The sequence below is a fragment of the Carassius gibelio genome, chromosome A5, assembly GCF_023724105.1.
Source record: "Carassius gibelio isolate Cgi1373 ecotype wild population from Czech Republic chromosome A5, carGib1.2-hapl.c, whole genome shotgun sequence".
Taxonomy (NCBI): domain Eukaryota; kingdom Metazoa; phylum Chordata; class Actinopteri; order Cypriniformes; family Cyprinidae; genus Carassius; species Carassius gibelio.
The window spans coordinates 37,882,535-37,910,175 of NC_068375.1; the positions used below are offsets into that span (position 1 = coordinate 37,882,535).

A 27,641-nucleotide genomic window follows, 5' to 3' on the forward strand; every position below is an offset into this window, starting at 1 on the left:
TGAGCTGTATGGATGTGAAAGAGGTGGTTGGAAAAATCACACACACACACACACACACACACACAGAGAGAGAGAGAGAGAGAGAGAGGCCTGCAATGCATGTCTATAATTGCATCAAAGGTCAATGTAAAAAGGCTGTATAAAAGGATTTATCAGGTCAATTTATATATGGTACTCAAATAATAAGAAACTTGAAACAAATGATATCTCATTAATATAAAAACATTTCTTCTAGACAACTGTGAGAGTCCTTCTCATATTATGTCTTGGGAGTTTTGGTAGCAAACTCGACAGTGTTGAATTAGATATATAATTTTTAAATATAAATAAATAAATAAAAAAACATAACTTTTTATTTTATTGTTATTAACAATATTTACTATTTATGTGCTCAGATTTGCCATTTAAAAATATTATTGCATTTTAATGCAAAATTATTGAATCTATTACAATGTTATATTCAATGAACATTTTAATAAATTATTATTACACGTAGTTATTTTATATAGAAAATGTATGTTATATAGTTGTACTTTAATAATACTTTTTAAGAACCATTTATTTTGTATTAATTGCCTGAAATAATCTCAAAATGAAATAAATCGTTCCTCATTAAATTCTCCACTGACTGAATGATCAGAGCTGCTCAAAGTTCACTTTTTATTGTATGTGTTCATAATTTGTATCTATTTTTTTTTCTAGGAACTGACTCAAATTGATAATGCATAAACTAAAAACATAAACCTGTTATGAATGAGTGTCAGTGTATATTTTGGCACCTGTATTGAATTCCACTTGAAGTCTCTAAAGTTTCTGAAGCACCTGAAGCTGATCTGAGAGCTGTTGTGGTGAGGGATCTGTGTTTGGAGTTTGGAGATGTTTGCTGGTTCTCCATAAGCTCCACAACTTTGATGGCAGCAAACGAGGGTTAAATTATTGTTTGTGTTTGTTACATTTCTGATCTATAGCAAACAAATACACAGGAAAGAATAAATACCCCCACCACACACACACACACACATGCAAACATGAGTATCACGTACACACACTGAAGAGCACAGAGTTAAAGTCTTTTCTAAGCATGATTGACTGAGCGTGAAGTCTTTCCCTTCTTTAGGCTGTTTTAATGGTATTAAAGAGGGATTAGTGTCAACCCCTGCACACGCGTCAATCAAAACCACTACATTTCTACACATTTAGAGACCAAAAACACCAGATGCATCATCCTCTTTGATCATTTTTATATTATTAGTCACAAACAATCCCTTGTAAAAAAATTCATAAATACATAAAATAAAAAGAAATGTGCATAATGTATTAAATGTGAACCTAGTGTACTTAAAAGTTAAGTGTACTTAATCTTTTTTTTTTCTTTACTTACAGATAATATAATACTTATTGTTTTTTAAGTATATTTTAAAATAAAATAATATTTCCCTTCTTTACTTTTCATTTTTAATTCTGTGTTAATTCCATTAATTGTTCGTAATTGTTTGAGAAATTTAGTAGTATTTTCTGCATGAAAAATTTTTTCACACAGTTTTTTTTTACATAATTACGCACTTTTAGAAGTTTTAATAATCATTTGCCATGCTTTGATGTGCTTACTAACATACTGAAGCAAAGTACTTGATTATAATTTTAACTAGTATTTGATAATAGATTTAAAATAAAGATGGTTTGAATATACTAAGGTTTTTTAATTAAAAATTAAACTTTTAATGACAATTATTTCAAGTATATTTCAAAAACCATATTTCAAAGACAGTTGAAATAATTATGAAATTACATAAACAAATGTACTTAAGTTTCACCTAAGTGAGTCAAAAAAGCAAGTACATATGTTTATGTATAATGTATTTTAATTTAATTGTAAATTACATGCAATTAAGTGTCTGAAATCATTACATTAAGTTCACACTTAAGTATATTTTTAAGTTAATAAGTGCTCTTGTTAAAAGTAAAATTATAAATTATAATAAAATAATACAATATAAACTTTAATCAATATATTGTAGTAGTATAATATTATATGATAATAATAAATGTATTAAAAGTGTACTTATCACTAGTACTATTGCTCATAAACCAAAAAAAATAATGTAGGATTTACTTTTAAACAGTTTACACCAGTCAATTTCACAAAGAAAAGCAAGTAACACATTGAATTAAACATGAAATTTTGAAGTAAAAGTTTAAATAGTATTTTCTTGTAAAACGTGCTCCAAAAACCTTGTTTTATAAAGAACAACAACAACAGCAACAACAAAAAATGCCAGTGCCGTTCTGACAAAGACCTGGGACAGAGGCACTGCTTCCACTGTGGTCCTGTCAACAAAGTCAGGATTAGTTCCCAAACACAACAGAAGAAAGGAAGATCTCCAGAAAGAGCATGGGAATTACAGACAGCAGCGTAAATGTGAAGTGACAGACAGAGGATGCAGGGACACTTCAGCATGTGATTATTAAAGATCAGCTGAAGATGGAGAAAGAAACCAGGTTGCTCTTTGGACATGGTATTGCTCAAAGGTTGCTCATTTTGGCTCAGTGCAATCCTCTCATCCATTTATTATCAACTTTGTCTCGGTTTCTTCTTGTAAAATACCTATTTTAAAGGTTTAGGGTCGGTAATATTTTTAGAATGTTGAAAGAAATTTCTAATGCTCACCAAGGCTGCGTTTATTTGATCAAAAATTGAGTAAAACAATGTTTTTTTAATTTTTAACAATGTAAAAAATGTTCAATATTTTTACATTTAAAATAACTGTTTTCTATTGTATTGCATTTTAAAATCCTTTGGATTTCTTATTTTTAATGTTGAAACCTGCTTCATATGTTTGTGGAAAGTTTTTATTCCATTTTTTCAGGATTCTTTGATGAATAGAATGTTCAAAAGAACAGCATTTATTTGAAACAGAATCTTTTGTAACATTATAAATGTCTTAACTGTGACTTTTGATCAATTTAATTCATCTTTGCTGAATAAAAGTAGTAATTTCTTTCATTATTTTGAACAGCAGTGTATATACAATACAGTAATAGCTAAAAAAAGTGCATATTGAGTTTGTATTGATTACACTTTTCATTGAAAACTTTATGATTTTGGCAAATTTCTGCATAGTTTGAGAACTAAAATCTTAAGTCTACTGAGTTTTTTTGTTTGTTTCTCAAGCGAAACATCTGAGAAGCAGAAGATGTCAGCAGAAGTCTCCTTCGGTGCTGTCTGGGAGAAACAACAGAGATATTAAAGAGATCTCATCTGTGATTTTTCCTTCCTGTGGGTCCTTTGCTGAATATTGACTCTTTTATTCGTCTCACCTCATGATACCATCATATCTCGAGGCTTATTAAAAATCTCTTTCAAAGTCATAATCATGAGCGCGGCCCAGCTGGGGCGTCCGGTGTCAGTCACACATTGATCTGTGCGCCTGTGATATTTATGGATGAGCTTTATTGGTGTGGGAGAAGACTGAGCTCTGAGGGAAGATCTGCTTAATGCTTCAGAATTATTGAGCTTTGCAGCGAGTCTCACGCCAGGGGGTTTGAGTATTACCCGAAGAAGTGACTCGCTCTTGTACTTCAGATAATTCTGACAGGAGGTCCTGCTATGTAGATTACAGTGTGTCGTTTTTAAACTGTTTATGTATTTGGTTTTGCACTTCGATGATGTGAATTTGATGATCTAACCTACTTTTCGACCAGTTGAATGCATATGATGCAACTTTCAAACATTTAAAAGAACATGAAACCAGTTACCTTGATTTAAGGGAAGTTAGTTATTTTATTATTGGCTAATATTATTTAAGCATCCTTTTACAAATGTCAAAAACAAACCTTTTGATGCTTTGGCATAACATGCACTAGTGAACTGTGCACAATAAGACCAGAAGCATGTTTTAAGAAAAGTAAACAGCATCGGTTTATGTTTTGTTTCTTCTCATCAGGTTGTTTGCAGCCAAATGCAGTGGCTGTCTGGAGAAGATCGCTCCCAGTGAGTTTGTGATGCGCGCACTAGAAAGTGTGTATCATCTAGGCTGCTTCTGCTGCTGTGTGTGCGAGCGACAGCTGTGTAAAGGGGACGAGTTCGTCCTGAAGGAAGGACAACTGCTGTGCAAGAATGACTACGAGAAGGAGAAGGACTTACTGCACTCGGTCAGCCCGGACATGTCTGACTCCGGTGAGAACAACGCTTTCCTTTCCTCTCATCTCGTATGCTCTCTATGGAAATGTGATATTAAAAAACTTGTTTCTATAGACAAAAGCGAGGAAGAAGATCTGGATTTGAAGCCTGAGAAAGGAGCAGGGGGTCAGGGCAAAGGAGCCGATGATGGCAAAGACCCACGCAGACCCAAGAGACCTCGCACCATCCTCACCACCCAGCAGCGGCGAGCCTTCAAGGCCTCCTTTGAGGTGTCGTCCAAACCATGCCGAAAGGTGAGACTATCCTTCAGAGGATTTCTGGAGAATTTCTTGTATGTGCAGCCTGTGCTTACTGTAGAGGCACAGGTTCCAGTATTATACTAAATCATTATTACACAGCAGTTTATGGACTATTTGATGCGTAGTGCATGTAAAAATGACAAAAACTATGGATTTTACTAGGTGCATTGCATGTAAAAATATATTTAATATAATATATATTATATTAATATTAATATAAAACTATATGGAGAATCGAATGCATACTGCATCTAAAATTGGCACAAACTATCGATCTTTTTAGGTGCATTGCATGTAAAAATAATAAAAAATATATGGAGAATCTAATGCATACTGCAATATAAAATTGGCAAAAACTATGGATCTTCTGATGCATATTGCATGTAAAATTGGCGAAAACTGTGAACTATTTGATGTGTATTGCATGTAAAAAAAACCTCTGGACCATCTGATCTAATGCATTTTGCATCTAAAATTGAAAAAAACAAAAACAAAAACATGTGTACCACATTATGCATATTGCATGTAAAGATAGCAAAAACTATACAGGGTATCTGATGAGTAAAGCATGTAAAAAATGGCAAGCACTTCATGCCAGTGGTCTAATGTCTGGGTATGTGAGACTACTTCAGATGAATAATATACTGATGTTCCTGTTATTTCAGGTCAGAGAGACGTTGGCAGCTGAAACCGGTCTAAGTGTTAGAGTCGTCCAGGTGTGGTTTCAGAACCAAAGAGCAAAGGTGAGCATGTTCAGAGATCTTAACTGAGCCTAAGTCAGGGGTTTTCAATTCTTTAGATGCCATAGATGTTCAAATACTGGAAGTTGGAATATGTATTTATATATATGTAAAGATCATGTTCCATGAAGATATTTTGGAAATTTCCTACCATAAATTAATCAAAACGTACTTTTTTTATTAATAATATGTATTGCTAAGAACATAATTTGGACAACTTTAAAGGCAATTTTCTCAGTATTTAGACTTTTGTGCACCCTCAGATCCCAGATTTTCTAATAGTTGTATCTCTGCCAAATATTGTGCTATCTTAACAAACCAAAGCTTATTCAGATCCATTATAAATCTCAATATCGAAACATTTGCACTTAAGACTGGTTTTGTAGTCCAGGGTCACACACACACACACACACACACACACACACATATATATATATATATATATATATATATATAGTGAGTGAGTGTGTGTGTGTGTGTGTGTGTGTGTGTGTGTGTGTATAATAAATACTAAAATAACTTTGCCTGATCGTGTCCCCGAACCCTGGTTTGTAAACCCTTGGTATAAGTTACTCTTTAATATGATTCAAAATGCACACAACCTTTTATGATCTTAAAAATTATTCAATATTTGTCTGTTCCTCTCTTTCCGGTCAGATGAAGAAATTAGCACGCCGACAACAGCAGCAACAAGAGCAGCAAACCTCTCAGAGACTCGGACAAGGTACTAAACACACTCACACACACTCACTCACACGCACACACACACACACACACACACTCATCTCTCTGTGTGTTCTCTGCAGATGTGATCTCAAGCCGAATGGAGAATCTGATGAACTCTTACACACCACTGGCTCCGCCTCCACAACATCAGTTAGTCTCCATGGAGACCAGCGGATACAGCACGGACCCATTCCAGCACGGTCTGACCCCTCCACAGATGCCCGGAGATCACATGAATCCATACGGTGAGAAACATCTTTCTCTGGAGGGATGTTACCACAGCAAACCTCACGTCCCGTTCATTTCTTCTGAATGATATTGACCAGAAGCAGCTGCTAATGCCACGTATGGGCCCAGTAAAAATAAATGTGCCATTAAACTGTCTTCACCCTTATGTAACAGTGTCAATTAGTTTTTGAGAAGCCTATAAAATTACACTATAAAGTTCCACGCAGCGCTCCTGAGAAAGTGAGCCTCACACGCACACGATTACACAATGATGCGCGCGTTTTGTCCTGCTGCGAGTTGACGCAAACGAGAAGTTTATGTGCTCTTTTATATAACGGTTTATAGCCAATTACAGCTTTCAGAAGCAGTTGAGAGTCCTGTGGCTAATCATTTTTCTATAGCGTACATTAAACTGTGTCCTTGAGGACTGAACAAACTCTTTGCACTAAAAGCTTCAGTTCAGTAAGTTTAACATATTTGTTTGTTAGCTGTGCTTGCTAAAACTTTTACTCTCACTGTTAGAGATTGATTGATACTGACCTTTCATGGCCAACGCCAGTTTTTATATACACTGTGTGTGTGTATATATATATATATATATATATATATATATATATATATATATATATATATATATAAAACATGTTAATGTTAATATATAATGCATATAATGAATTCTGTATCGTTCCCGAAGCTGTTGAAAATTCTGCATTGCATCACAGGAATAAACTACTTTTTACAAAATATTCAAATATAAATCAGCTATTTTAAATGGTAATAATTTTCAAATAAATGCAGCCGCGGTGAGCAGAAGAGACTTCTTTCAAAAACATTTAAAAACCGTACCGACCCCAAACTTCTGAACAACACACACCACTCATATATGACCCTGGACCATTAGATTACAAATGTCCACACGTTGCTGGGGTATATTTTTAGCAAAAAATAAAATAAAATAAATAGTTGTATGGGTCAAAATGATAGATTTTTCTTTTATGCCAAAAATCATTAGGATATTAAGTGAAGATCATGTTCCATGAAGATATTTAGTAAATCTCCTACCGTAAAAATATATCAGAACTTAATTTTTGATTAATAATATGCATGGCTAAGAATTCATTTGGACTATTTAAAGATGATTTTCTCAGTATTTAGAGTTGTTTTGCTGCCTCAGATTCCAGAGTTGAATCTCAGCCAAATATTCTCTGATCATAATAATCCATACATCAATGGAAAGCTTATTTATTCATCTCATGACTCATTTTGTGGTCCAGGGTCACATAGTTTCGATTGACTTCTACAGTACTAAGACTTCATTTTGTTGTTGTTTTTTCTCCAGGAAACGACTCGATTTTCCACGACATTGACAGTGACACGTCTCTGACCAGTCTGAGCGACTGCTTCATGGCTGCGGCAGAAGCCGGATCCCTTCAGACCCGCCTGGGAAACCCCATCGACCGCCTCTACTCCATGCAGAGCTCCTACTTCGCCTCCTGAAACCAAATCTTGAGACTAAACAGCCACAAGAACTACATAATATCCATGTCTGCAAAACCTGCCTCACGTACAGCAGCAAACCTCCAGTATAAGGCCGAGGCTGTAAGGACAAGAAAACCAAACCAAACCAAACCGAACGACTCACGCAGAAGATGAAACCAGATCTCGGCTTTGTGCTGTAGACGACATGCTGAGGAGGTTCAAAGATGTGCTGGCCAAGTGTATGTGAAGATGGGATGAGTAGGTTTTCATCTAGACTTTGTAGAAATAATCTTAACCACACATTTCTTGAGGAGCTGCAGGACGTTTACTGCAGTATACTGAACCTACAAAACAACTTTAGACCGTAAATAGACAAATGCAATACATGCAAAATGGAAACACTTCATTGTTATCAGCATGAATATGGATTTCAAAAGTTTTGAAATAAAGTCGAGCTGAAATAGCTGTGTGTTGACAAGAACGATTAGCTATTTATTACGTACATGTGCCAAGCAAACCTGCAAAGCTTTATTTAAAACAAACTGTGTTAGAGAAAGTACCATAAACATTTTTATGCAAGTTCCTGGAAGAGAGTGTAGTATTTCTGTTGATGTTTAAAGATGTATATGTTTATTTCGCTGTGCTATTTATTTGTCATTTGCATTCTTGGATGTTGTAGAGGATGCATTTTTGCTCAAACTTGCTAAATTGACCAAAGTTTGTTGGTACTAAAAATAAAGAAATAATTAAAAAATATATATTTTAACTTTTTTTTTTTTTCTAAATGTTGTCCATTTCATACAATATGGTTCATTTATGCTCAAACATGCTTTAATTTTACATTTGAGACACTTGAAATAAATTATAAATGAACAAAGAATAATGAGAATTGAAATTAGTTTTAGTAAGAGATGTTTGTATCATTTTGTATAATTTTTTTTCTTTTAAAATATTGTCCACATCACACACAGTTTTCACTTTGGCCTCAAAATATGCTTTAATTTTACATTTAAGATACCTGAAAAAAATAAAAATAATGATCATTGAAAATAGTTTTAGTAAGAGAATACATTTGTATAAAAATGCATTGTCCATGTCACAAATATATGACTCATTTTGGCCTCAAAATATGTTTTAATTTTCCATTTGAGATATTTGAAATAGCTCACAAATTAACAAAGAATAATATGAATAGAAAATAGTTTTAGTACAAGAAGATGTTTGTATATTCTCTGTTTATTATTACTTACATAAACCAGTGTCTGTTCATCCAAACTTCAGCAGATTTCCACGTCTCAAGAGATCCATGTTACAAAGAGACTTTACTGAACAACACTGCTGAACTTTGACCCCTGTAAGCCCCCATGTGTGCCTTCAGCGCCACACTTTTGACCCTTTAAGAGGCTCTCATGCAGAGTGTTTTCTCGAGATGTTCAGCCTCTGGGATCTTTCGGCTCAAGCGTGCATCCCGTTTCTAATGTTTACAATAACATCAACAAATTTATAATACACATTCTTTCATAATGATCATATTTAGTGTTGTATGAATTTAGAAAAACTGTGGTTTCTCTCACAAAGTACTGTAATTGACACTGATTCTACGTTATTTTATTTATTTGTTTGTTTATTTAATAGGACAATGCATGTTAATAAAGATATAAAATACAAAATATAAGCATGCTAGATTATAGTTTACACATCAATTATATTTGTAATTGGGATGTACTTGGACAAAACAGGCTATAGCATAAACAAAAAGGTTTCTGTACCAACAAATGATTTTAGATTAATTTATCAAACACGTTCAGAGGTATTTAAGTATGTTTTCTTTTTCTTCTGCATTTTTTGACAACAGTGCCAGATGCAAAAACTGTAAGCTCAAAGATTTATTATTAAAGGGGGGGGGGGGGTGAAATGCTATTTCATGCATACTGAGTTTTTTACACTGTTAAAGGGTTGGATTCCCATGCTAAACATGGACAAAGTTTCAAAAATTAAGTTGTACGTTTGAAGGAGTATTTCTGTTCCAAAAATACTCCTTCCGGTTTGTCACAAGTTTCGGAAAGCTTTTTTCGAGTATGGCTCTGTGTGACGTTAGATGGAGCGGAATTTCCTTATATGGGTCCTGAGGCACTTCTGCCGGAAGAGCGCGCGCTCCAGTATAGCAGAGCACTGAGAGCACAACAGACTTCACTGATCAGAGCGAGAGTGTCGCGAAATGTCACAGAAGAAGTGTGTTTTTGGTTGCCAGGGCAAGACAACCCTGCACAGATTACCAAAAAAAAAACAGCATTAAGGGACCAGTGGATGGAGTTTATTTTTACAGAGCATCAACGGAGTTGTGCAAGTGTTTGTGTTTGTTCCTTGCATTTCGAAGATGCTTGTTTTACAAACAAGGCCCAGTTTGACGACGGATTTGCGTATCGTTTATTTCTTAAGGATGATGCAATCCCAACGAAAAAGGGTCACGATCGTGTGTTGGAACCGCAGGCGGTAAGTAAAACTGCTTCAGATATCTCTGCCTTCTTGTTAGTGCGTCCGCCTCCCATCGGAGACCCGGGTTCGAGCCCCGCTCGGAGCGAGTCGTTGCTGCTGCTGCTCTCGTTCAGTTTCAGCCTCTGGATCTGATTCTGGATCATAAATATACGCTGAATCTGACTGTTAGCCATGGTTTGTTTTGGATGATGGTTTTTCCCTCACGATAATGTCACAGCTTCCAAACGCTGTCAATGCAAAATCCTACTGGCGCTCGTGATTCTTTAGCTCCGCCCACACGTCACGCCTCCAGACGGTCGTGTTTTTCCGGGAAAAATCAGTACAGACTATCTTTCTCTTATGAATATAATAAAACTAAAGACTTTTTGGAGTTATGAAGGATGTAGTACTACTCTATATGTACTCAAGATTAACAGGATATTGAGTGAAAACCAGCATTTCACCCCCCCTTTAATATTGATAAATCGACCATTCAACTTTGATTTAAGAATGATTTTAGAATACAGTGTAATTTTGACCAAAAAATATTTTTTTGATTATTCCTGTCTTGTTGTTGACATAACCATATCTGTATAAACAATGTTTGTTCCTAATGTTTTGTGGTATTGATAGCTGCTAACAAGACCTTCCTAAAATTAAGGAAATAAAAAAAATAGCAAAAGTTCTGATGTGCACATAAGGTTTAAACAGGAAATATAAGCACTTTTTTTTTTTAAACCAAGCAAGACTAGAACAAAAGACCTTTATTTTATTGCGTGAGCCAAAAGCTCATAACTGAAGGTGTAACACGCCGTTTCCGTGGAGTTTATTGAGCAAATTTTTATATGACAGTGACCCACAGCTTTTATTTTTTTGTGTAATTATTGTAAATTATATAAGGCAATATTTACCCTTCACCCCGCTAATATCTTCCTGAGTTTTTGTGTCCCAGCGTGATCGGAATAACCCAATTTGTCACGCTTGGTTTAAGGCAAACAAGAGTGTCATTGACTAATGAACTATCATTTACAGACTGCTTTAAACAAAGAGTGCACACATTCACGCCAAGCTTTACATGCATTCAGCTGGAAATTACAGTACAAGACAGATGTCAATGTGTTTTCTGCTTCACAGAACACAGCAAATCTACACAGGTCATACACAGGCCGGGAATCATGATTGTCAGATTCTTGATTTTGACAGCGTTCCAGTGTCATATCATACTTAAAAAAAAAAAAAAAAAAAAATATATATATATATATATATATATATATATATATATATATATATATATATATATATATATATATATTTTTTTTTTTTTTTTTTTTTCGAGAGCAATGATTGGACGAAACACTTGCGAGTCCTCGATGATGTCATCAGCATAGCAGTCCATGTTTGCGAAAGGTTAACACTGTAAAATGTAAATGCAAATGTGCTGAAAGTTAACTTTAGGAGCATAGAGAAGACCTCAAAGCTACTGATATGGACTAAAAGACACTCAATGCTAAATCTTTGGAGTCTAAAGTCAGACTAAAATAATAAAAGACTTGGTTTTAAAAAGTCTTAGTTCATGATATGGCCTCTTTAAGGCTACTACTAAGTTTTCTCCACTTCAGAAACACTTAAACTTAGTAGTTTTATTCCTTTCTATATTCTGAAGGTTTTTACTGAGGGAGTTGTTCATATATCATTCACTTATATATATATATATATATATATATATATATATATGGTAAAACAAATTTGTTCTGGCTGTTTTTTCTGATTTACGGAATGATAAAAAGAGATATCAAAAATTCCTTGAGTAAAAAACTTTAACTCTGATAAGTCAACAAAATGAAAGAAGAATTTTTAATATGGTTCTATGCAATGTTCAGATGGATACAGTACAAGTACAGAAACAAAATCCAATGTTCAGATTTCTGTTCAGGAAATGTTTGCAAATTAGTGAATTTTAGTGAAACAATCCCTTATTTGCATATTTAAATGTACCATTAAGAAAACCTGTATTACAAAATGTTTTTTTTTTGGTACTGATTAATTAAGGGACGTATGCCAATATACTGTTTATTAGTTAAATGTGACCCTCGTCACCTGTGGTGTCTTGGCTTAAGAGTTAGACAGACATGTCAGTATTCAGGCCATGTTGTGACATTTACAAGTGTGGTGAAGTATTGATATATTCTCTATTATTTCAGACCAGCGCTTTGGGCTGCAGTTGGGACGAACACGGTGCTCAGCGAGTGACCCGGTCATGCTAAGTGAGAGGGTTTTTAGTCTAGTTCACTGTAGCTCTTATCGCTGTAGTTATCTGACATCACAGGTGCAAAGACATGCAGCCGTCCATCATGGAGCTGTCGCTGTGGCATGAGACCCCTGAGGGCAACTCTGCTGACGTCGCACCGACACAGCCAGATCTGACCGGCTAAGAAACGCTTGTCAATCCTAAAGCAGCTTACTCAACTATCCCTCTTAGCTGTTAGGTGTCTAGAGGAACAACTGCCATACTTCTCCACACCTGCTGAACTATGGGAGGCATCCAGGTGAGAAAATAAATGGCAGCTAAAGAAGAGTGAACAAACACAAGCTTGATCTTTTGACCTCTGAGCTTTGATGCTGATGAAAGTTAAACACTTTTGTTTTTGGTAATTCTAATGGGCAGTCTTTGGTCTCATTACTCTATTATTTGTTCCAGAGCAAATAGTTTTATTTCATTTTATGTAACTTCAATGCAGGAGCACTGCCTTTGTACTTTTGACTTAATTGCCTAGCAACTTTTATGATGGCTGTTGTTGTTCTTATTCAATAAATAACATTTTATATAAATAATAGTAGTATTTAGTATTGGGAAACGGTGTGTGTTCATGATGGCGACATGTTTTTATAAGTGAGTCAGCAGTAAAGACTTTTATTTTGAAAGAGACTGAAACATGGATGTAAACAAGGAAGTTTTTTTTACTTTCAACAACAGCTTGTAAGACGCAGTTAACAAATAAACTGATCAGCTGTCATCAGAAATCACCTATAACAGATGAAAGGATAGTACGACAAAGATATCGCTTTCCTCAGCAGACATTCAAACTAATGTTTTATTGTGAATATGAGATTGGGCTGAAGAATGAATGCTGTATCAGATGCAGGTAATCACACTTGCTCAGTCCATCTCTCTCTCATAATACTCAACTCCACATAATACAGTGAGCTTTAAAAGCTCAATTTAAATGCATTTAAAAATTCTATGCAACTCATCGCAATTTCTTCATTTTCTACTGTTCCATCATAACTCTCCATGAGGCTGATTATGAGGGCAGTTTGAAGAAGAGGATGCTGTGCTGTTTCAGCCGTGTTTGGTTTGTAGCAAACTACCGTTTACATGCCTGAGGGCAAGTGACATGCTAATGGCGAGAGTCTTGACCTCTGACCTCAAACAGCCTTTCATCAGGTTAGATGAATGTCACCCGCTGCTTTAATCAAAGGCTCTCAGAGCTGCCCTTCCCAAGAGACCAGAACACAAAGAGCTGATATTAGCCATTGGCAGATTTGTGTAATGTTTCATAACTTTGTGACGTTGACATTTAAATTATTTTCATTTTGTCATCAGACCAAATAAATTTGATTTATGATAGGTAGCTATTAGCATATTAACATTACTGGCAGTAAATGGAAAATCAAACACCTCTTCATTCGCTTATGAGTAAAATACAATTAAGATGAATCTTCTCATATATACCTCAAAATCAAAAGAAAACATTGTATTTTAGATAAAGAAAATTAAGTTTATTTTAGCACTGTGTCTTGCATTGTGACATTAATTCAGTTTTATGACCAAAAAGAAAAAGAAAAAGAAAATCTTCTGAATTTTCGTAAAGTTCTCAATTATATTTAACATTTATATTATTTATTTTCATTATTTTTATGTTTCTCATTAGATTCTCATTATAGTACAGAAATGACTTTTGGCTGTAATATGATTTTTGTTGTTGTTTTTTAAATTAAAATTAAAATCTGCAATTAAATTTTTGCATGATATATAAGTACTTAATGGTGTAACAATTTATTTATTTATTTATTTATTATATGGAATTACAATAATGAGAATACAAGTTATTTCATTAGGGTGACGAGAATTAAGGGGAGTAAATGATCTTAACTTCCATGAAAATAATGTCAGATTGCAAAAGTGATAAAATAAAATAAAATAAAATAAAATAAAATAAAATAAAATAAAATAAAATAGTCCTAAAAATGGTCCTTTATTTTCTTTAGGGCAAAATTTTATTGTAGTGAAAAATGAGCCGGAAATGTTCTGAACATTATTCACTGACACTGAATAAAACAATGACAATAAATACAATAAGATACAAATACAGATGCAATTTTGGCATATTAACATTATTTTTAGATGATAAACTGTCTGTAATTTCAGTAATTTCAGTTTATTTCAATTTATACAACATTTCAGATTTTTTTGGCTGGATGGTACTCCATGCATTTTCCCCAAAGTTCATCTTTTAATTAAGTTTGGAATGAGAAAGAGAACCAAAGTGTGAAAAGTTAAACCTGGCGGCCCGGGAAATGCTAACAGAGGGACACCAGAGTCTTTGTATGAGAGAGATTACTGGTTATTTGGAGAGGACAGACAGTGTGTTATAGTATCTCCCCCTCAGCTTCCTGAGATGATGTTTCTGTTCATGCAATCATATGCTTTATATTAACTGATCACATTTTCTATATTTTTGTGCAGCATATATAATCTAGAGTTTCATTGGGTGCCTTAGGTATTTTTATTTTATTTAGAAGGCCGAAACATACTTTACATGAATTATCTTCTTTTATGATTCAAAAAAATAAATAAAAATAAAATAAATATACCCAATGTGTTTGTATAATATGTATGTGTGTGTCTACACACAACTGGTAAGTGTATTTTATTATTTAAGTCGGTGCGTTTAACAGTTTCTGTAACTTATTACACAAAGTGCAATGCTGTTTAGCTTTGTTAACTAGATGTTAGGGCTGTGCAAAAAAATCTAATGCGCATCTCGTCAGTAAAAACACTCCTGTGATTACAAGTACATCTCCAGCACGTGCGTTCTATCCCAATCACGTTTCAAGGAGGGCAGCCTGCTCTAAGCTGGTGTCGAATCACAACACAGGAACCGCTGGCCCAATCAGAACTCGTTACGTATTTCTGAAGGAGGGACTTTATAGAACAAGGAAGACATCAGCCCGTTTTTATGACAGTGAAAACAGCGGTATACAGATAGGTGAATTGTGTGGAAAATACTGTGTTTTTACACGTGAAACATGAACACATGTTATATTGCATATATATAATATTATATATATATATATATATATATATATATATATATATATATATATATATATATATATATATATATATATATATATATATATAAAACAACCATGCAAATGTCTTTACTGTCTATCAATTTAATGCATTCTTGCTGAATAAAACAATTCCTGCCCCCCCACCAAAAGAAAAATAATAACATGTAGAGACCAAAAACTTTTGAATGGTACAGTACATTTATCGACCATTACAAAAACTAATGTCAATCTATTACTGAAAAAAACTAAATGTTTTTTTTTTCCCTTATTCTTATGATCAACACTCTAATTGATCTGCAGTAATTTTTTGAATGTAAATATGTGGGATCATCACAGCTCACTGGTACACGTCTGTGGAATGCTGGGAAGGGTTAAAGTGTGGGATGTCGGGACCCGAGGCGCCTCACGGCTTGCTGATGACCCCTGTGCTTTAACCCGGGCCTCTAGCGAGTCATGCCCTGACGTCGCTCCTAGCGACAGCCACCTTTCCCATCAGCAGAAGAAGCCTGTCAGTGACCTGAGAATCTACTGAGAGCCGGTGCTCTGGATGTCTTGCTGTGAGTCTGCCGTCTGAATATCTCTTGTGTGAGTTAATCATGTTAATATATGACTCCTTGAAGCTCACTTTAGGCTGTTATCTTCATTTTGCTTGAGGGTTAGATTCAACGATAGCTGTTTCCTCATGCATTTTTTCCTGGCTTTCTTAAAAAGTTTATGATATGTAGTCTAGTCTGTGAAGTTGCAAATTATGAGCATTTTACCATCCCTGACATAAATACTGGTATCTTAAGACAGTTGCTGTATTTCACTACAAATTGTCCTGTCAAGTTCAGCTCCACCTGCTTAGGTTTATTCCTTGAAGAATACATGATGGCTTCTAAATAATAGACCACTCACTCATTTTATGTTGGTTTGTTTGTTTATATTGGTTGTTTAACATTTGCTTATTTGCTGCTCATGAAAAATGCCTTGTTATTATTAATATTCAATGTTGAAGACTGTTGTGCTGCTCCATTATTTTGTGGAAACCAAGATACATTTTTCTTTTCATACAGCTTTTATTAGAAGTCTTTTTGAATATATATATATATATATATATATATATATATATATATATATATATATATATATATATATATATATATATATATATATATATATATATATATATATATATACATATATATACATATAATTTATATATTTCAAACACATTTATATATTTCCCACACACACACACACACACACACACGTTTGTATTGTGTGTACTGTATATATAATTTTAGAATTTTATATTAAATTTTAAGACATATAATAATGTATATAAAAATACTAATATTTATAAATAAACAAATCATACAACTGTTTGAATGGTTATATGTGATAAAATACAATTAAATTAATAAATAAAAAAGCAAAACAAAAATTGCTAATATTTATTTGCACAATATTAATCTGGTATCAAAATTTGAATATAGATATAAATATATGTATATAAAAAATAAATAAATATAAAAAATAACTACATGTATTCATTTATAAAACTATAATTGATATGTTATAATAATATATATTATTTACAATATTTACTTGGAATTCACTAACAAAATGTGAATATAGAAATACATTTGTAATTTATATATTTATTTATATACTAGCTAAAATCGTCTCCCGAATGCATAAATGTAACACCTAAGTGCACACCTGTATTTGTCCATGTTTCTATCATTGTGGAGTCAGCACAGCTCGGAGACGTTCAGTATGTTGTTATATCTCGTCTCTATCAGATGCATCCACGTGTGAAGTAATCGTGTTTCAGCTCAATCTCACACATAGTTTACATAGCTTCAGCGCAGACCTGTAAACTGTGTCGAGAGATCTGTTCGATTATTTGCTCGCTTCTTATGAGACTCCGGTTGGAAGGACTGACCCTCCGACTATAAAGCCATAACAGGAGATTACACGCAGAGAGCTTGTGTGGTTTTCCTCCACGAGCTGTTTGCTTTAGCACAATATGGAACTTTCATAACTTTAACAACCTGCTTTATATGTGGTTTTTAATTTCTCATATCAGCCAGATCTACAGAACACACACCGAATAAGAGAGCTGTATTTTTTAACAATAGTTTACACAATACATTAATAGGATATAGCATGTGAGAGACACTCTGATTGTTTTTGTATACATAGTGCTGGCCTGGATTATATAGTAAATTACAGATTTAATTAAATGCATGCATTACACATAATCTAAGATTTTTAGACTAGGGCAAAAACTAAGGTGAATTTTCTGACATTCGGGTGATATTCTGGTCCCTGCCAAGCAATAATAATAGCGATACTTGCCACTAATGGATATTATGTTAAATGATATTGGATATTATTGAATTACATATTTTCTGTTGCTTGAACACTGATTATTAGAATAATTTACAAAGTACACTTCTTTTTTTTTTCTTTTTTTTAAAGAAGTCTCTTATGCGCACCAAGTTTGTTATGTGATCAAAAATATAGTTAGATTTTAAATATATTATTACAATTCAAAATAACTGTTTTCTATTGTACTATATTTTAAAATATAATTTACTCCTGTGATTAAAACTGAATTTTCAGCATCAGTGCTCCTCTCTTCAGAAATATATATTTTTTAATATGCTGATAAGAGGTTTAAAATTATTATTATTATTATTATTATTATTATTATTATTTTTACCAGTAGTGTAAATGCAATGCAAGTCATTTGAGGATTTACCAATGTAAAATTAATATTTTTTAATAATATTTTTACTGTGATATGTAATGCTTTAGATGAGAATATTTTTGAAATAATAAAAAAAAATGAATAAGTAATTTAAAAAATGAAAAAAATAGATGAGAACAAATAATCGAACTTCTATATACATAAAGAGCAAATAAAATCGAACTTCTCTATACACAAAGAGTTTTGAACTCAGAAGCCTGGTACTGAATCTCTGTCCATGTTGGCATCAGAACTCATGCAGATGTCACTCTCTTTCACTGAGGTCAAGCCCATTGGATATTATTTTCTCACCCTGATGACATTTTTCACAATTGATGTGAAAGTTGTGGTGAGGGCAGAGTTTCCCTGAGGGCGTTGAGAGTGAAAGTGAACGCTGGTCTAAAACACTGAGAGGAGGTTAAGGTTAAGCCGTGGGTCTAAGGGCAAACTTTAAGCAGTTTGACAAAGGCAAGCCTCACTACCACTAGTGCTCATGCATTAAACTTGAAACTTCTCCTACACTGCATACTGTATATCTACAGACCAGAAAAGGTCAGACTTGGTGATAGACCACCTAGAAACCACCAAGAGCATCCTAGCAACCTCCTAGCAATGCCATAACAAACTTTCAGAACAGCACATCATCGCTACATTTAGTTTTGTAGAATTGACTCACCATTGCATTTAAAAAGACAATAACAGAAAAGAAACGACTGCAGCGTTAATGTGTTTTTCAGCTCAGTAATTCTGAAACAGCTGCTTGACATTAGCTCTGTAACCTTCACCTCCATATATGACTGTGCTATAATAGAAAAGCATTTCTTTGTCACTTTTCATGTGTGGTAATTGCATGTGAGGGCATTTCCTCCGACCGTAGAGCCAGTGAAAATGGTTAAATGCTCAGTGCTTCTAAAGCCTGGAATATTTTTTTTAACCTTCAATCTATTAAGCGCATCCAGGATACAAAACATGATATTTTGAGATGATTTTAGATCACAAAGACCTTATGTAGCCACGCCCCTTTTCAGCACTACACTCATTAGCTGCGTCCCAAATGATGCACTATACACTTACACTATAAACATATGATTTATTCTCAACTTTTCAAAATAATAGCAATTAAAAAAATGATCGTAATGCCAAAAGACTTTAAAATGCTACAGTAAAAACCTGTTAATTGATAGGCTAATACTGTATTAAAAACTGTAATAATTATAATCGGATATTTCATGTAACTTTAGAGTAAAATACTGTTAGATTTAGTTTTTGAACTAGATTTTAATTTTTTTTTTTTTTTTATTATTCACCACCTGTGTTTTATGATGTTTATCATTGTTTTATAAAGCTATAAACATATTTTACTACTTCAGTAGGTTGTTCAAATTAAAACAGTCGATAACGTAGTTTTTGTTTTGTTTTGTAAATTAAAGTTAATCCGTAAAACCTAAAATATTGCCACTGTATTTTTTTACAAAGAAGAAAGAGAGTCATGCGGATTTGGAATGACATGAGAGTGAGTACATTCTTGTTTTAATATTTGATTCAGTATCGTTCCACAATAACTAACTTTGCATGCAATATCTTTTAAATTTCCTCAACACATTAACACTGGGAGTATTTAAAATGTGTTGTTATGTTGGTATATCACATCTCGCCGCTGCATCTCTGAGTTGAAAGCAAATTAAATCGTAGTTTTGACCTTGACTGTCAGTTTAACTCACTTTCGTATCCTATATAGACCACTGATAATTAACCTTATATCAACGATGTTATATTTTTAACTAAAAATAAAGCCAATAATTCCTTGAAATAAAATAACTGAAATAAAATTGAATATAAAAACTTTAAAAATTTTTATTTCAGATTTTTGCCAAGGCAACATATCTCAGACAGACAGACAGACAGACAGACAGATTAGACATAGACATAGACATAGACATGATAGTTCGTAAAATTAGTTTAGATCACAGCATTGTCAGTGAGTTAACCAGTCTTACTTAGGAACGCCGAGGTCAGGATGAGAATCACATCTATCCCAGAATGCTTGGGAACCCCTGTGCATCTATTTGAGATGCACGGCTCTGATTTCATGCAGAGGATTACGTCTGTCTGCCTGGATGAACCACACCTCGCTCTCATAACATTTAAACACTTTCCCAGCTGGACCCACAGCATCCGACAATCCTAGTGTTTCTGCTCTGACTGCAGCACAGTTATGTTTAGGGTCATAACTCAAAGACTTGTGGGATAGGCGGTGGATCTTGTTTGCCTGTGTTGGAAGATTCCCTGTAGGTTTTGTGTATTTGTACTTTCGTAATTCCCTCACAGCTTCTTGTTATTTGTTGTGGTAAAAATGAAGACTGAATTTAGCAGCCCAAACTTTTCTTTAAGCAGTCATGGAGTCAGAAATATATTTTAAAATAACTGTACTTGCAGTCAGTGCTTTAAGGGGCCCAAAAGAGGTGCCGGTACTTCTGTATTTTTTTTTTTTTTTTGATTATTCCCCTCATCCCCTGAGGTAACAACAACTATATTGAAGCGGTTTTATATACAGCAGTTAACAGGCAACCTTAATAATAAATCCTTTTATTAGATTGTGGATTTGCTTGAGCTAGAAAGAACTACTGAACATAAATAAAATGTGCAAATGATTCGCGAACCCACTACGAACTCCCGAACTGATTCAAATGATTCGCGTTCCCCAAACTGAATCAAATGATTCGCCATCCCACTCCGAACTCCCGAACTGATTCAAATAATTCGCGATCCCCAAACTGACTCAAATGATTCGCGAACCCACTTTGAACTCCCGAACTGACTCAAATGATTCGGGAACCCGCTACGAACTCCCGAACTGATTCAAATGATTCGCGTTCCCCAAACTGACTCAAATGATTCGCGAATCTGCTTTGAACTCCCGAACTGACTCAAATGATTCGCGATCCTACTACGAACTCCCGAATTGATTCAAATGATTTGCGATCCCCGAACTGACTCTATGATTCGCGAACCCGCTCCGAACTCCCGAACTGACTCAAATGATTCGTGAACCGGCTCCGAACTTCCGAATTGATTCAAATGATCCGCGAAGTAGCTCCGAACTCCCAAACTGGTTCAAATGATTCACGCTCCATATTCCGAACTAAGAAGAATTAGGAAGCGTGCATTGTGAAGGGCGCTCTGAAAAGCGGCAGTGAAGGCAAAGGATTAAAACCTCTATTAAAACAGTTGTCCAAAAAAACGTACTGGTACGCTAAAAGCACGTTCTGGGTGCTCTGAGAGGTGGTGGTACGATCAAGAGCTATATTTAGAAGTGGCGGTACTGAGTACAGGTGCATACCGGCCCACTTAAAGCACTGCTTGCGGTTAATAGAATATTAATGAAAATATACTTAAAGAAAGTTCACTTTCATGGCTGTTTCTTAATGCACTTAAGTACACTTTTAGGTTTGCTTTTTAGTAATGTCATATTAAAAGTTCAGCCAAAAATGAATCCAAGTTATAGATGGATTTGTTTCTTTTTAAGTTTTGGTGTAATTTATCATTGCATAACTTGCTCACTATAGTCAATCCTCTGCAGTGATTGGGAGCCGTCAGAATGAGTCCAAACAGCTGATAAAAACATCACAATAATCCACAAGTAATCCACATCACTCCAGTCCATCAGTCAATGTTTTGTGAAGAGAAAAGCTGTGTGTTTGTGAGAAACAAATCCATCATTAAGGCATTTTTAAACCATCACTTTTGGCCAAAATCCATAATAACTCTTCCTTCCAGTGAAAAAGTCCATCCCCTGTTTTCCTCTCACATCAAAATCCACCCACATATTTGTTTTGGACTGTTTTTGCTTGTAAACAGTGCTTGATCTTTGCAAATTTCAGACTCATTTTCTAGGTGCAAGCAATGGCTTGAAGTTAAAAACATCCTAATGATGGATTTCTTTCTCACAGACATGCAGCTTTTCACTTCAGAAGACATTAAGTGATGGACTGGAGTGCTGTGGATTATTGTGATGTTTTTATCCACTATTTGGACTCTCATTCTGACGGCACCCATTCACTGCAGAAGATCCACTCCTGAGCAAGCGATGTACAGTAACACTACATTTCTCCAAATCTGATGAAGAAACAAACTCATCTACATCTTAGATGTCTTGAGGGTGAGTACAATTTTCTTATTTGGGTGAACTATTCCTTTAATTGTGTTCTTTCAAAGAAGGAAGTGATTTTCTTTTCCACAAGAGTTTGTCAGTGGAAAAACAGGGTGACTGACGTTTGAAAAGAGATTGATGAAAAGCAATAGGGTGGGCCGCATCTGAGACACCAGCTGCTGTGGGGCGACACCCGAGGGTCTCTGTGACCCTCCCCTAAAAGAAGAAAAGCGAGGGGCTGGATGAACTGATTCATGGTTAATCAGAGAGGCATTCAGTGACTAGATCAAGCAGACATCTGCCAGAGTCTCCGTCTGAATGAGGGCCGATGGCACCGCACACGCCCAGATACAGAAATATGAACAGATCTCACTAACAGAGATTTAGACAGATTTGAGAACAATATCTGAAAGAAACAGGCCTTTTGTGCATATAGAAAAAATCTTGGTTCTTTGAGCTCAGCTCATTAAAAATGGGGGCAAAAACAAAAAGTGTTGTGTTTATAATTTAATTCAGTGTAATTTGCAGCAAGCCAAATCTGTATAATCTTATGCTGAGTATGTATTTTTTCCCCCCCTAAATATTTTAGATCAGCCTCCTCTAATATTTTTTTCAGAGCCAGGTCTAATAGATAAATTGATGAATGCACAGCTTTTGATGTGCGCTGCTGCTCGTGCATCATTATGCATCAGTCTACAGCTTTACAGTGAAACTCTTTGCCCGTCCAGTGGGACTCGGTGAGGACAGAAATGCATACACACGCGTTCAACTGAAAAACACACAAGCCTTAGACTAAACACAGTGCTGGAAAGCATCAGACACCTGCCTCCTCCAGCGCCCTGACGCTGCTGCGCTCTCGCTGCCTTTGAATGAGCTGCTGTTATGGCTCTCAGAGGCACATAGAGACGTTTCGAAAGGGTCCAGAGAAACACTAGATCCACGGTTTACACTTTTATAGCCATAGATGATTTGGAGAGTTCATGCATTTGATAAGTGCTTTCGGCAGCATGATTTGACAGCATGATGTGGGCCGCCTAAACTGTGAAAGAGGAGATGCTCTGAGATGTTTATGTTCTCATGATGCAATCTAATGGTGTGATTGGATACTTTCAGGTTTCAGGTTTTTTTGTGAGTGTCCAAGAAAAAGTATATGCTTTAGATGCTTTAACTTAAGTTATTTTTCACCTGTTGTTTTTTAGTTTCATTTTTCTTGTATGTAAGTTCTTGTGCAATTTCTCAGGAGAAATAGAATAGAAACAAGTGAGACAACTAAGAAATGTTTGAGTTCATAATGAGATTTCTTAGTAAATCTGAAACACACTCTTTCCCATGATGCAATCTGATGGAGTGATCGTTTGCTTTTAGGTTTTTATTTATTACGTTTTATTAATTTATTTTGTATTTTAGTAATTTTATGTGCTTTTGTCATATTTGTGTGTGTGTGTGTGTGTGTATATATATATATATATATATATATATATATATATATATATATATATATATATATATATATATATATACATTTCTACTTCATATTTCTATTTTTATGTTTGTATAAGTCTTATTTTTTTATTACTTAGTGGAATTTTTGTTCGTGAGTAGTTTTAAACATATTTTATATTTTTATATTTTCAGTTTTGATTTTAATATGTTCATGTTTTGGTAATTCTGTTCTGTGCTTTTATTATTATTTTTTTTTTTAAATACTAGTTTAGCTTCTGTTTATTTATTTATAATTTTAGTCAATTTGTTTTCATAATTTAGTACTTAATCTTATTTTATTTAATCTATTTGCCAAGGCAACACTTTTTATTTTCATTTAGTTAAAATTAATAAAAAATATATATAAACAAATATTTAAAATAAAAGACAGACAACTAAATTTCTAAAACTTTAACGAAAATTAAAAAGAAAATAGAATAATAATTATAAAAAAGGTATATAAAACTATAATATATTTTAACAATGCTAAAATAATAGCAGCTCAGATCATTTGCTGGAAGAATTTGGTGAGAAATGTTTGACTTCATAGTGAACACACTGAGACTTTACTGAGATTTATTGAAACTCACACACAGTGAACAAGGTAAGGTAAGGTAAATAGACTAAAGTTTCTTCATCTGTATTATTATTATCTGAGAGTAACCCAGAGGCCCGGACGCGGCGACAGCAGCTGCTGTGAGTCATTAGACGTCAGATGAAGCTCATCTGTTCAGATGTGATGATGATGATGGCAGATCTTTGTCCTCTTCTTCCCTCTGTGTGAATAAACTGCAGCCTCAGGCACGACATCACGCCACAATAACACACCTGCCAACAACACAATCAATGTGCAAAATATCTGTTTAATTTGTGTTGAACACACACACACACATATATATATATACATATATATATATATATATATATATATATATATATATATATATATATATATGTAAATATATAAAGTGTTTTTTTCTGAAGCTATAAATCTTGTATGATTTCTACAATATAAAGTTGTCACAAGATTTTTTTTATTAACTTTTAGATGCTTTAGATATACTGTGTGTAGTTTTTAAAGCTTTTTAAAGATTTTTGTATCTTTATTTTTGTTGTTGACACAAGTAAAGTACATTTTTATTTTATTTGGTTTTATTTTTGTTCCTTGAAGCTATACATCTTTTGCTTTTATAATGGTAATTTGTAAATCAGCAGTGCCAAATATTGTGTATAGATACTATATATAATATATATATATGTATAAAGTTATTTTTATATTTCTTTATTTGTGCTGCACATATATAGACACAAATCTATAAATGTAAATATGTAAAGGATTTTTTAACTTTACATATTTACATATCTTTTGTAGAAAAATGTAAAGTGGTCACAATATATAGAGAGAGAAAGAGAAAGAGAGAGGGACTTTTAAAAAAAAAATAATTAAAAATTAATTTTTGTGTAAAATTAGTTATTTTATATAAAATGTTTCATCAAATATAAAATATATTTGAAATATTTCATTTCTGTTTTCTAAAATATATTTATCTTACCAATTTATTATACATTTTATATTTATCATAGCCATATTTAATAAAATATTCAGCTTCTCAACATATAAGAATATAAATTGCTGTAATTTACTGTCGGCTGTGTAATCCGAGATCTTGTAATTATTACCATCAGAGTTAATGTAATGATGAAGGAGTCAGACAGCCAGTGGAGTAACAGCTAATTGAGCTGATTAATATTCATGAGCCCAGGCTTCATTTGCTTCAGTCATGCTCTTTTTGGTGTTCAATAGTGCCTTCTCAAATCTTGTGTTCCTTTGCTATAAAGAACATAGACATTATAGTCATGTTTGTCTTTTACATGTTGTTTGTGCAACATATTAATGCATTTTAAATGAATGTGAATTGTTAATCTGACAAACATTATATTAAATATTCAAAAACTACTTTATAATAAACCGTTAGATGGCACCAGACAATCTGTTTTAGTCTCCTGTCCTCAGATCCATAAAGAATCATGCCTGTAGGATACAATCAATCTGCAGTCAACTTTAATAGTGACACACATCAGCAGCACTTGTGTCTTATCATCACATAACATCAGTTTAAAGGACATTTGTTAATGCAGCTTGTCATCAGATGGTTTTTGCTGAGAGATACGGCAGCTCTTTTGACTATACATTATTTAGCACAAAGGCAGCAGGTGGATTTTACTGTACGCAAGTATTCAGAAACAAACATGCTTTAGGGTTGATCCCATTTTATTAGTTAAGGAAGTTATAGAAAGATTATTGAAATGCTTCATGTCATCATCACACCAAAAAAATAAAATAAAGAAAAAAAGTCTTTAGTGTTTAGAAGCATTGCAACATATAACAAGGAAGCTCAAATACAAGGCTTATTTATTTATTGTGCTGCATGTTTTGATGTGGAAAATAATACATTCATTTGTTTTATTTATTTAATTTCATTTATTTTTATTTTATTTTTATTTCATTTTTTTCTTCATTTAAAATCAATTAATATATACATATATAATACATTTTTATTACTTAAAAACAAATGATCCAAAGTAACAGAAATGGTCTCTTAAAAAATCACCTAATTTATTTAATCACCTTTTTTATTAATTTATTAATTCATGCTTTCTTTCAAACATGCATTCATTGATTCATTTATTTATTTTTTCTTTAAAAACATCCAAAGGCACATCCAAAGTTCCCCTAAAGAATCACCTTTTTTAATAAGTTTTATTTCATTATACTTTTTTTTCTTTCAACTTTTTTTTTCTTTAAAGATCAAATCAAAAAGGGACAGAAAACTTCCCCCAAAAAATCACCAATTTGTTTTAATTTACTTTATAATCACAATTTGACTTAAAAAAAAAAAATTCTTTCTTTGTAACATCCAAATGGACCGGAATGTTGCCTTTGACTCATTTCGCTTTGATATTGCTTATGTAATAAATCATAAAGTGGAAAAGTTACCTTCCACTTTCCAGCTGTAAGCTTGATCAGATTCCCATCAGGAATTCCAGGCATTTTTCTGCTGCGTTCCTGGAGTTCCTCACGACAGAAGCATATGGACGGTCCGTGGGTGGCGTTTAAGCGGCTCCTCACCGCAGACCCCCTCCACTCCTTCTCAGTCTCGCTGTCTCGCTCTCATGCACATTCCCATTCCGGGTTGCCAGGGCAGTGTCCAGAAATCCCTTCTCTCCTGTAATGAGTCTGTGAGCTGGATGAGAGCACCAGGATCAGCGGGGAACTCAGAAGGGCTTCTTGGGTTCATTTAGAAGGCAAAGGTGAAGAATAGAACTAGCTTTTGGCTTTAGAGTGTTTGACTGTCCTCAAATGTCCCATTATTCAGGACAGAATATACATATGGTTACAATGCCTCTGGAGCAGGTCAACTGGGTGACTGTGAGGCGGCATAGACGCGGGTCAAACACCGCTCTTCTGTCCCGATCAAAACATTAAACACATTCTCCCCCCACAATGACGCACCCACTCATAAACCTGATCAAAGTGCTCTAGTTATTGGTGATTCTATTGTACGGAATATGAAAATAGAGACACCAGCCACCATAGTCCAATGTTTACCGGGAGCCACTGTGCCTGACATCTTGGCAAATGTAAAATTGCTGGCTAATGCTAAACGCAAATACAGTAAGATTGTTATTCACGCTGGCGCTAATGATGTTCGACTTCACCAGTTGGAAATCACTAAAAATAACATTAAAGAGGTGTGAACTTGCAAGCACAATTCTGAACTCTACTGGGGTTAGACAACATGTTTCATGAGGCCAAAATAGC

General features: G+C 34.0%; 1 protein-coding gene and 1 long non-coding RNA gene across 3 annotated transcripts in view; one reads left to right on the plus strand and one right to left on the minus strand.

The window, feature by feature from the left end:
• LOC128014868 (LIM/homeobox protein LMX-1.2-like) overlaps nucleotides 1-8,369 on the plus strand; it is a 43,695-nt gene extending 35,326 nt beyond the window's left edge. For both annotated transcript variants that reach the window (XM_052598557.1, XM_052598558.1), the window contains 6 exons: nucleotides 3,945-4,177; nucleotides 4,256-4,434; nucleotides 5,106-5,183; nucleotides 5,838-5,904; nucleotides 5,987-6,151; nucleotides 7,474-8,369. In XM_052598557.1, the coding sequence (XP_052454517.1) occupies nucleotides 3,945-4,177; nucleotides 4,256-4,434; nucleotides 5,106-5,183; nucleotides 5,838-5,904; nucleotides 5,987-6,151; nucleotides 7,474-7,631 (880 nt within the window). In that variant the 3' untranslated portion in view covers nucleotides 7,632-8,369. The remainder of the gene's footprint in view (nucleotides 1-3,944; nucleotides 4,178-4,255; nucleotides 4,435-5,105; nucleotides 5,184-5,837; nucleotides 5,905-5,986; nucleotides 6,152-7,473) is intronic.
• A 16,008-nt stretch (nucleotides 8,370-24,377) lies between these two features.
• Nucleotides 24,378-27,313, minus strand: LOC128014881 (uncharacterized). The gene is made up of 2 exons (XR_008183724.1): nucleotides 26,817-27,313; nucleotides 24,378-24,646 (listed from the first exon to the last, which is right to left on the minus strand). It is a non-coding gene; the product is annotated as an uncharacterized LOC128014881 (long non-coding RNA).
• Between the last annotated feature and the right edge of the window lie 328 nt (nucleotides 27,314-27,641).